Source organism: Lithobates pipiens, unplaced genomic scaffold (assembly GCF_037356315.1).
Source record: "Lithobates pipiens isolate NorthernLeopardFrog02 unplaced genomic scaffold, aLitPip1_a1.2 Scaffold_8, whole genome shotgun sequence".
Taxonomy (NCBI): domain Eukaryota; kingdom Metazoa; phylum Chordata; class Amphibia; order Anura; family Ranidae; genus Lithobates; species Lithobates pipiens.
The window spans coordinates 146,778,666-146,791,042 of record NW_027507903.1 but is presented as its reverse complement, the minus strand read 5'-3'; the positions used below and the strand labels follow the sequence as shown (position 1 = coordinate 146,791,042).

General features: G+C 43.1%; 1 protein-coding gene across 1 annotated transcript in view; it reads right to left on the bottom strand.

Moving 5' to 3' along the window:
* Positions 1–12,377, bottom strand: part of LOC143960916 (uncharacterized) — a 614,677-nt gene that overhangs the window by 287,151 nt on the left and 315,149 nt on the right. Inside the window, exons 67-69 of the mRNA XM_077469935.1 lie at positions 6,958–7,221; positions 5,525–5,779; positions 1,845–1,886 (exon numbers count right to left, since the gene is read on the bottom strand). Of these exons, the coding sequence (XP_077326061.1) occupies positions 1,845–1,886; positions 5,525–5,779; positions 6,958–7,221 (561 nt within the window). The remainder of the gene's footprint in view (positions 1–1,844; positions 1,887–5,524; positions 5,780–6,957; positions 7,222–12,377) is intronic.

Here is a 12,377-nt window from a genome sequence, read left to right as displayed (position 1 = left end):
ATTTTTTGCTAGAAAATTACTTAAAACCCCCAAACATTATATATATATATATATATATATATATTTATTTAGCAGAGACCCTAGAGAATAAAATGGCGGTCATTGCAATATTTTATGTTGCATGGTATTTGTGCAGGAGTTTTTCAATATGCATTTTTTTGGGGGAAAAAATACACTTTAATGAATAAAAAAAAAAAAAACTGTAAAGTTAGGCCAATTTTTTTGGATAATGTGAAAGATTATATGAAAGATGGAAGTTTATATTACGCGGAGTATACAGGTACCTAACATGTCATGCTTTAAAACTACGCACGCTCATGGAATGATGACAAACTATGGTACTTAAAAATCTCAATAGACCATGCTTTAACATTTTTTATAGGTTACCTGTTAAAAGTTGCAGAGGCGTTTTAGTGCTAGAATTATTTCTCTCACTCTAACGATCGTTGCCATACCTCACATGTGTGTCTTATACACCGTTTACATATGCGACACGAATTGCGTATGCTTCTGCGCATAAGCACGTTCAATTCTTTTTCTTCTAATTTTTATTTTTACACTGTCCCTTTATTTATTTTTTGATCACTTTTTTTCCTAATAAAAGGAATGTAAACATCCCTTGTAATATAAATAAGCATGACAGGTTGTCTCTATTAAGAGATCTGAGGTCAAAAAGACCCCAAATCTCTCATTTACCTTTAAAAGCAAAAGAAACATTTTTTTTTGACATTTTCAATTTCAGGGAAAAAAAATGTTAATGGCTGAAAACCAGAAGTGATGTCAGAGGTTGCTACAGTCCTCCAAGGCCATAGAGCTAAGTGAGGACCATCTTGCTCTCACTTGACTCCCTGCCCAACCATCAGCCAGACCCCATCGCTTCCGGGTTTACCAAAGGCTCCGGGTAAACCGAGGAACAATGGGGAAGCGGTGCGTGGGGGGGTTGGGGATACCTACCCCACCAACTATAAAATTGATCTTGTGGTGAATCCGCCACTGGGATCACTTTTATTGGAAAGCTGGCCCCCTAACCAAAAAAATATACCAGGGTTATGGCAGCAGCTAGCTGGTATTTAATATCAAAGTAATGATGTACATTTACAGATATGCGGTCAGCAATAAAATAAATTAATGTTACAGCCTAGATGTGGTTGTGGTTTAGAACAGAACATTTTCCTTTCGTTGGCGATATATCATTGATTTTATCTGCGACTCCTATGTAAGACCTGTACTCTAAATTTCTTATACATTTGATTTGCTGCAAACCAGAACGTCAGCCTTAAAATGTTTGTTTGTATCTGCCTGATCTCACTTATACATAACGAAAATCTGCAGGGTACGTGCAGAAGAACAATTAAAAAATACAGGGGAATCTGGGTCTCAATAATATGTTTAGATTTTTCTGATATTTTAAATATGCCTTTCAGTATGCAAGAAGTAGATTTTATGGGCTGTATTTTCTGTTGTTCTCTTAGTGGACGTGGATCATTTATCACAGCTGTAGTGTGAACAATACAGAGTAGTCTAAATAAGGAATTGTGGGATACAAAGAATGTACATTTTCATCATATATATGTCTGATGTACAATCAGCTAAATTTTAAAGCCAGTTATTTTTACATCCAAGCTAATATACATGCCACACCAAGATTCAATGTTGTGTAGCCATTGCTAACTATATTATCATAATAGCAACTGTCTCAGGAACTGTCACTACTGTAAGATGTGTAAATAAAGGAGGTGAGCACTCAATATGTCAAAATTAGGAATTAAGACTACCGGGTACAATGATCAATTTAAACTTTAAAACTGTACATGTTATATTAATTTTATACAATCTTTTCCTACCTTAGTTTCTGGAGAATCTGAATGTTCCTTGGTGATCATCTCCTGTGGAGGAAATCAATATTTCATAAACTTTGTTTGCCAAAATTGTATAACATTCATGAATAGCTGGAATTTAGTACCACAGCTTAAAAGAGAAGTATGGGAATTATTTTTATTTTAGAATCATCCTTATGTAGGTGGATGCAGCATTGGTTCAATGCTGCATCTGTCCCCCGTCGGCTCTAAGGCTGAGAACCGAGCAATCAAACACCGCCGATCGCTCAGTTCTCACAGCTCAATCAGAAGAGAGCTGGTGAGTGTAAGTCACCACTGTCTGCTCTGCCCTTGCAGCCCCCACTGGAGTGCTGGGCTGTGGTGGGGGGCAGGAGCGGACAGCTCAGGCTCTCAGTGGCTTGCTGGGAGGCTGAGGCAGGTGCTGGTCCAGGCATGTGGACTCATCCCCACCATATCATTGTGATCTTTCCCAAGTAGGGTTGCCACCTTATCCATTTAAAACCGAACACATATTAATTACACAGGTTGTGTGGCTGATTAAGGTAGTGTAATGGAAATTTGTAAGTTCTGGATATAATTGTATTCTATTTCATATGTATTGCACACTGCCCTCACTGTGCACACAGCACTAATAATGTTTTCAGTACATGTTTGCATTCTTTTGAGTCCTGATTCGAATTAGCCTGCCTATGATGCTCCCCTTGTTACCATAAACATATTATTGTAATATTAATGTGATACTTACCTAATCATTTTTTTTAAAAACCTTCAATTGCATCATAATAAATCAGAACAGTTATCTGGAAAGATGCTGAGCGTATCTTTTGTGTCTGATCCCTACTGCAGCAGTTATTATTAATTTGGAACCACTAATCAATATGAGGATAGGAGTTGCCTATCTACAAAATGTCCAACTCAGTGGTAATTAAGCTCACTTGGTACCTTATCTGAATTAAATTAGCCTCAGAACCTGTATAATTAATATGTGTTTGGGTTTAAACGGATGAGGTGGCAACCCTATTCCTGAGCCTGGATCTGCTCTCTGATGCTTTAGCATCACAGGAGTGCAGAACAAACTTCAGTCCTGTGATCCACAGAGGCCAGCCAAATTAGCTTTAGCTGTACTTCTGTGTGACTATTCCTAACATAAGGAGCCCACACTTATTTTGATTGCATCATTTAATAACCCATTTGTTTTAATATTATGATCATGCCTAGTATACTTTTAATCTGGACAAGAGAGATGTTCTTTTTAGAGATGTTTGATAACAAGTAAGAGATTTTCATAACCAGTAAGTCTGATTTCATGCATCATAAAAGTAATGTAAATTGTAAGGCCTCATGCAGTCTTCTTCAGACTTGGGTCTCTTCCGACTTCTCCACTCTCTCCGGCCTCTTCTCCCGGTGTCTGGTTCTTCTCCTGCTCTCCGGTTCTTCTGCTGGGCTCAGCTATCTTCTGCTCTTTTGCCGCTCTTTTGCTAGGGGTGGCACGGTCTTCTCCATCGTCTTGATCCCTCTTCTCTTCTTCCGATGTTGACACAACGCTCTCTCCCACTGTAATGCCGTATGCAAGGTGTGTAACAACTTATATAGGCATTATGCATGGTCACCGGGTGATGTCACCCGGTGACCCCTCCCCTTATGACATTACATTCCCATCATGCCCGGATGACCACGCCCCATGCCTATATAATTCGTTGCGCAAGCATATGGACACTCCTCCTATCCAGCATTTAAAGTCCGAACTATATTATGCATCTAGACCAGGGGTATTGAATTAAATTTAACGGAGGTCCTATTAGTAAAATTTTCTTCTAGCAGAGGTCCAAGTCACATGTTTGTGCAACGTCTCAGATCCTTCCCATCACAGCCATTTCATCTTCATTTTATATCAGAATCACGTTCTTACGTCAGTGTCCTCAGTCCCCAGCACATCACAGTCCCCCACTTCCCATCAGTTTTCCTTTCACATTAGTGTCCACTTCCCCCTTCACATCAACCCCAATACAGCACTCCTCCCCTTTACATCACCCCCCACAGCACTGCCCCCATTGCATCTACCCCTGCAGCACAGCCCCCCTTTACATCACCTCCCACAGCACTGCCCCCCTTTACATAAACCCCAATGGCACTAGCCCCCCTTTATATCACCCCCACAGCACTTGCCCCCTTTACATCAACCCCCAATGGCACTTTCCCCCCTTTATATCACCCCCCACAGCACTTGCCCCCCTTTATATCACCCCCCACAGCACTTGCCCCCTTTACATCACATCTTCACCTCACAGCACTGCCATACTTACATCACCCCCACAGCACTGCCCCCCTTTACAGCAAATCTTCCTCCTCACAGCACTGCCCCCTTCAGATCTCCCCCACAGCACTTCTCCCTTTTACATTCCCCCCCCCCCCACGTAGCTTGAACCTTAACAATTCTCCCTTCACAGCACTTGCCCATCCTTCCCACAGCACTGCCCCTCCCTTTACATCACTCCCCCACAACACTGCCCCCTTCACGTAATATCTTCAAAGCCTTTGTGCCTTTGTATTCTGACAGAACACACTGATTAGCACTCGCAGCCATCAGTTGCGAGTGCTGACTGGATGTTGGTTTTCCAGCAAGTTTCTTCAACAAATGTGGGTTAGACCAGCATCTGTTGGAAAGACAGCTGTACACCATGACCAATTATTGGCCCGTTTCTGTTAAACCGGCTGATACTGGCCAATATTTGGCCCATGCGTAACAAGCCCTACACAGTTTGTCTTTTGAAGAGAATTAGCATAGGAATAGTCTGCCAATCTATCAGTCTTGAACCCCCCGCCACCCAGTACAGATCTCTCATTGCAGACAGAAACCCTAGGTGTACGCCCCTCAGTACAGATGTCCCTACCAAGTACAGACCAGACCCCCCTCACCACCCACACATACCAAACCAGCAAAAAACCCTCAGTAAAGATACCATTGCCCTCCCAGTACAGACCCCTTAGTACAGACACCATCACCCCCCCCCCCCCCCCCAGTAAAGACCCCTCCTCCCTCCAATACAGAGCTCTCAGAACTGACAGACCCCACAGTTATAGACACTTCAGTACAGCTGGAAACCCCAGACACACGTCCCTCAGTACAGATTCCCCTCCCCAGTAGAGCCTGTGAAGTGCCTCAGTGTGAAAGTAGCCTTACTGTGTAGCAGAGGTATGTGTACAGGGCTGCTGTTAGTAATTATGGGGCCCCATACAGCTTTTCTGATGGGGTCCAAAACCCCGCCTCCACTCCCCAGGCGCAGTGCAACAGCGGCACTAACTTTATCCACCCTTCTACGCTCCAACCTCCTGGGCCTCTCTGTTGACATGATAGGGCCCAGGGAAATGTGATGTAAGCCCTGGTAAGCAGAGGGGCCCAGGGAAATGTGATTTAAGCCCTGGTAAGCAAGTTAAAGCAGGGGTGTAGTAAATCAAATGAATCATTTAGGCAAAAATTAACAATAAAACTGCCCCTGAACCCCCCCGGTTGAGGCCTGGGCCCAGTACAACAAAACCAGTTTTACTGCCTGATCAGGGAACTGTATGTGTATAACAGTAAAAGCTGGCCAAAATTACAGGTCATTTAGGGGGTATATATGGATAAAATTGTATGCATTTCAAATTTAGCTATTTGTCTGGAATTCCACTTCAATGGAGAATCCTACCTTTCCAAAAAATACTTGCTGTGCTTCCAGTGCTGCACGTGTGTTAATAGAAAGTTCTAGCCCTGTTTCTGCCTCTTCTGCAATATCCACAGTAGATGGCTCAGTTGTAGTTTGTGTGGCTATTCTGATAACTCTATCAGTGTTATCAGTATCATCAGCTTCACTTCCCACAATCTCACTGGTTGTAGAGCTGCCCATCTTTACATCAGTTGTTTTTTCTAGACGGGCTTTTTTCTTGTGCTCCTTTTTAAACTCCTACAAATTAACAAAAGTGAAAAGAATATATTACAAGACAGACATACTGTATAACATTAGACTTGGGTGGTTGAACTCAATGGGCATGTGCCTTTGTAACCGCTATAAGTCAATAAGTCTGCCCTATAGGGTGGCAGCTGTGTGCCAGATCACGTGTATAACTGTATATATATATAGTGATCTGACACTTCTGGGTAGAGGACGCTGTGATTACACATAGCGGAAGCTGATCAGTGGGTGCAGGGTACTCGATGTCCTCCTGCACCCGCCGATTCTCAGGCAAACACAGTACTGCGTTTTGACTATGAAAACAAGTTTGTGTCCCTGCCCCTGATATTAACCCCTTCCCAGCCAGTGTCATTAGTACAGTGATTTAGTACTGATCATTTATTAATATCCCATAGTTTGTAGATGTTACAACTTTTGTGCAAACCAATCAATATACAATTAGTGGGATATTTTTTTCCCAAAAACATGTAGAAGAATACATATTGGCCTAAATTTATGAAAAAATCAATTTTTTTCTAAAATTTTTATTGGATAGGTTGTATAGCAAATAGTAAAAATATAGGTTTTTTTTTTTATTATCGGCCTTTTTTTATAGCACAGAAAATAAAAATTACAGAGATGATCAAATACCATCAAAAGAAAGCTCTATTTGTGGGGGGAAAAAATCAAATACTGTACATTTTATTTGGGTACAGCAATTGTCAGTTAAAGTAACGCAGCGCCGTATCGCAAAAAAGTGTTGTTGTTTTTTTGTTTATTATTGCACTGCTAACAGAATCTAAAGAAGAAGTCTTACCAAATTTTATATTTACAGGTAAATAGAGGTACATTGGTGTTGATTTGCTAAAGGCAAACAGGCTGTTTTTTTGTTTTTTTTGCATGGGAATTCCCTTAGCTTAGTGAATGTAGTCAAAATCCACTTTGCAAATAATATCCAATCACGTGCAAGACAAAAAATAAGTTTTTTTCACTTGCACATGATTGGATGATTGGAAGTTTTATCTCATTCACTAAGCTAAGGGAAAATGTCCTCAAAATTAGTGAACAGTTTTTTGCGTTTAGTAAATGAACCCCATTTTGTGACTAGTATTGGTGATATAGTATTGTATTGGCAAAAACCTAAGTACAACAATTCATTTGGTTTACCACATCTTCAAAAGGGACCTCACCTTTTCCTCTTTTCTTGTGGACCTTTCAGGCTGTGCATGTGTAGTGGAGTGGGTTACTGTTAAGAATTCATTGGCATCTACAGTGCTGATTATCTGAGTAGGCAGTACAGATGTTTCACTCTCCTGATTAGTTAGCTGAAGTCGATGGTCCTCTGTGTTTTCCTCTTGCTCCTCAGTGACCACATTTGTAAAAACATCAACAGGCACAGCCTGCACTGGAGGTTTCTTCCTCTTCTTCTGCTCTTTCTTGTTTTTATTTACATCCTTTAAAAAAGAGAGAAAGCTTTGCAGTTTCATAAAGATGGAACAAAACAAAATCTAGATAACTCTACAGTAGGGATGGGCGAACGGTTCAGCCCGAGCATAAGTTCGGGCCGAACATTCGCTGTTAGGCTGTTCAACGAACAGCTGAACAAATGGGCCATTCAACCATTTGTTTAGCCCCCCGAACTGACCGCAATGCATTGTGGCACTGAACACTGCATTGCAAGCCCTGATTGGCTGAAGCAGTGAAAGATTCAGCCAATCAGGGCACAGCGTCATGATTGGACACTGTCATCATGACTTTATCCAATCATGGCTCATTCCCGCCCCACAGTATAAAAGTATTCTTTCAATGGCAGCCATTTTCAGTGTGATTTTGGCGTAGAAAGAAATAGAACAGGGCTCTCTTCAGTGCTATTAGTTATTTAGTGTGCTATACTGTGCTATTTTGCTTTAGTTGTCAGTGAATATTAGTTTAGTGTCAGTCTAGGGATAGTGTGAGTGTAATGAGGAGGACCATCATTTAGCTTTGTATAGTGTGCAGCTAGAGTAGGAGCAGCTTCAATAGTTTCAGTGTAGTGTATTGAGACCATGTCAGTAATCTTTACATTAGTGTATAGCTAGAGTAGGAACAGTTCAGATAGCGTCAGTGTAGTAATGGTTGAACACCGTCTATTTGATTGCGTTACTGCCAGTTTAACGGCATTTATGTCTGTGTGCATTACTGCCAGTTTAACACCATTTACTTCTGTGTGCGTTACTGCCAGTTTAACGGCATATAGTTTTGTGTGCGTTAATGCCAGTTTAACACCATATAATTCTGTGTGCGTTACTGCCAGTTTAACGCCATATAGTTTTGTGTGCGTTACAGCCAGTTTAACTGGCTTACTAAAACTTCCTCATCCTCCTCATCCTCTGTCACGCAAGCAGAGACATGTGTGCAGTCCCCTGCAGTTGCCAAAGTGGATAAGCCTGCCTCCTTGTCCACATCTATTCCTGTCATAGCCCTAACATCAGCCATTGAGGAGTCAGCTGAGTTATTTGACCACAGCATCAGCCACTTGCACCTTGATTATGCCCAGCCATTACTGGATTCAGATGTTGGTTCTGAGGTTGAGGATGACAGGAAGCCTAGAGAGAGGGAGGAGCACTGGTAGAAAAATTGCCATTCATGTTCCCTAAGCCGCAGCGTAGTGCCAAGTTGTCTCCAGTGGTAATGATGAAGATGGAGGAGATGGAGATGATGATGATGATGAGCTCACTGATGCGACTTGGTTGCCAGATAGGGCAGAGGAGAAAACTGAAGGTGAGGCGGCACAACCCCAAGCAGGCTGACATCAAGAAAGGGTAGAGAGCAGCCACCCTATTCCATCACATTCTTCATTTGTTATCTCCTGGCCCACTCCCCAAAACTCAGCTGTCTGGGCCTTTTTCAGCACATCTGCAGCAAATCGCACTGTTGCTATCTGCAAACTGTGTCTCAGGCATATCAAACGTGGAAAAAACACCAACCATTTGGGTAGCACATGCTTAACAAGGCATTTAACGTCCAACCACTCAGCCCGTTGGCAAGAGCACCTAAAAGCCTCACAAAAGGGGCACAAATCTGTCCCTCCTCCTCCTTACCCACTTCAGTCTGCCCCTGCTATACCGAGTCATTATCTCTCAGCTGCCTCCACTGACAGGGATGATGGTATAGCACAGGGTATCCCAGGTCCTAGCAGCACACCACCAGCTGTAGACTGTAGCCGGAACATTTCTCTGGCCCATCTGCTACAGCTGGAAAAAAAATACAATTCCTGACACCCACATGCCCAGCGCCCAAGTCAAAGCGACACCAGAATGTATACAAAAAATCTCTAATCTTGTTCCCAGTGCACTACATTGTGGCCCCCATCATGCACACTGGCTCCCCAGCTGTTGCTGAGCAAAATAAAGGCAGCTTGCAGGGAAAATGTATTGGCTTTATAAATGCAATTATTGCTGCAGCAGATTCTAGACATGGTACAGATCTGCCACTTTACAGTTAGACTAAGGGGACCTCCCAGGCACTATATTGGAAGGATTTTTTCATTTTAGGTGTTCACTTTAACCACTTAACCACTTTCAGACCGGACCATTTTGCTGGTAAATGACCAGAGGTCTTTTTACACTTTGGCACTGCGCTGCTTTAACTGGTAATTGCGCGGTCATGCAATGTTGTACCCAAACAAAATTTGCGTCCTTTTCTTCCCACAAATAGAGCTTTCTTTTGATGGTATTTGATTGCCTCTGCGATTTTTATTTTTTGCGATATAAACGTAAAAAGACCGCAAATTTTGAAAAAAAATGATATTTTCTACTTTTTGTTATTAGAAAAATCCAATAAACTCAATTTTAGTCATACATTTAGGCCAAAATGTATTCAGCCACATGTCTTTGGTAAAAAAAAAGTCAATAATTGTATATTTATTGGTTTGCGCAAAAGTTGTCACATCTACAAACTAAGGTACGTTTTCTGCAATTTACGCAGCTTTTAGTTTACGACTGCCTATCTCATTTCTTGAGGTGCTAAAATGGCAGGGCAGTACAAAACCCCCCCAAATGACCCCATTTTGGAAAGTAGACCCCCTAAGGAAATTGATAAGAGGCATGTTGAGCCCATTGAATATTTTATTTTTTTGCCTCAAGCGATTGAATAATGACAAAAAAAAAAATTTTTTTTTTTTTTTACACAAAGTTGTCACTAAATGATATATTGCTCACACATGCTATGGGCGTATGTGAAATAACACCCCAAAATAAATTCTGCTGCTTCTCCTGAGTACGGGGATACCACATATGTGGGACTTTTTGGGAGCCTAGCCGCGTACGGGGCCCCGAAAACCAAGCACCGCCTTCAGGCTTTCTAAGGGCGTACATTTTTGAGTTCACTTCTCACTACCTATTACAGTTTTGAAGGCCATAAAATGCCAAGATGGCACAAAACCCCCACAAATGACCCCATTTTAGAAAGTAGACACCCCAAGCTATTTGCTGAGAGGCATGTTGAGTTCATGGAATATTTTATATTTTGCCACAAGTTGCGGGAAAATTACAAACTTTTTTTTTTTTTTTTTTTTTTTCACAAAGTTGTCACTAAATGATATATTGCTCACACATGCCATGGGCATATGTGAAATGACACCCCAAAATAAATTCTGCTGCTTCTCCTGAGTACGGGGATACCACATATGTGGGACTTTTTGGGAGCCTAGCCGCGTACGGGGCCCCGAAAACCAAGCACCGCCTTCAGGCTTTCTAAGGGCGTAAATTTTTGAGTTCACTTCTCACTACCTATTACAGTTTTGAAGGCCATAAAATGCCAAGATGGCACAAAACCCCCACAAATGACCCCATTTTAGAAAGTAGACACCCCAAGCTATTTGCTGAGAGGCATGTTGAGTCCATGGAATATTTTATATTTTGCCACAAGTTGCGGGAAAATTACAAACTTTTTTTTTTTTTTTTTTTTTTCACAAAGTTGTCACTAAATGATATATTGCTCACGCATGCCATGGGCATATGTGAAATGACACCCCAAAATAAATTCTGCTGCTTCTCCTGAGTACGGGGATACCACATATGTGGGACTTTTTGGGAGCCTAGCCGCGTACGGGGCCCCGAAAACCAAGCACCGCCTTCAGGCTTTCTAAGGGCGTTACAGTTTTGAAGGCCATAAAATGCCAAGATGGCACAAACCCCCCCCAAATGACCCCATTTTGGAAAGTAGACACCCCTAAATTTAGGGGTACACTAGTGAGACTAGGTAATAAATGGCGGGTGCCCTGAAACTATAAAAAAATAACTAACCAACCAGCGTCACCTGTAACAGTTATATGGTGATCACTGGTGAAAGGGTTAACTAGGGGGCAATCAGGGGGCTTTATGCGGTAGTATATGGGGGTCCCTGGCGCTATAAAAAGCTGCGGCGAACCTAAATACCTACCTGCCTAACTAGCGTCACCTGTGACACTAATACAGCGATCAGAAAAACGATCGCTTATTAGGCTGGGTTCACACTGGAGCGATGCGGGAACGCCACGAATGCGCGGCGGGTTCCCGCATCGCATGCCTCCCGGCGGCAGTTCACACTGCCCTATGCGAACTGCTGGGAGTGTCAGTGAAATGTTACTGACACCCCCAGATCAGTTCGCATATCGCAGTGCGATCTGCAAACTCGGATCGCATGGTGTGAACACCCATGCGATCCGATTCTGCTGCGGGCCAAAAAAAGGGTCCCGTGCGAATTTGCGGCGGGTGCGGCGGGTGTGGCGGGTGCGGCGAATGGCTGAACTCGAATCGCACAGAGATCGGATGTGATTTGCACTGCAGTGCGGTGCGAATCACATCCGTTCTCATAAACCGCTGCAATGTGAACCCAGCCTTAGTGACACTGGCGACGGGGGGTGATCACGGGGTTAAACCTTTATTGGGGGGGTTAGGGGGGTACCTTAGAACTAAAGGGGGCTAACCCTAACTGCCCTAACAGTTATTAGTCACAAATGACACCCGCCGGGTGATCAGGGGGTTAAACCTTTATTAGGTAATAAATGGCGGGTGCCCTGAAACTATAAAAAATAACTAACCAACCAGCGTCACCTGTAACAGTTATATGGTGATCACTGGTGAAAGGGTTAACTAGGGGGCAATCAGGGGGCTTTATGCGGTAGTATATGGGGGTCCCTGGCGCTATAAAAAGCTGCGGCGAACCTAAATACCTACCTGCCTAACTAGCGTCACCTGTGACACTAATACGGCGATCAGAAAAATGATCGCTTATTAGGCTGGGTTCACACTGGAGCGATGCGGAAACGCCGCAAATCCGCGGCGGGTTCCCGCATCGCATGCCTCCCGGCGGCAGTTCACACTGCCCTATGCGAACTGCTGGGAGTGTCAGTGAAATGTTACTGACACCCCCAGATCAGTTCGCATATCGCAGTGCGATCTGCAAACTCGGATCGCATGGTGTGAACACCCATGCGATCCGATTCTGCTGCGGGCCAAAAAAAGGGTCCCGTGCGAATTTGCGGTGGGTGCGGCGGGTGTGGCGGGTGCGGCGAATGGCTGAACTCGAATCGCACAGAGATCGGATGTGATTTGCACTGCAGTGCGGTGCGAATCACATTCGTTCTCAT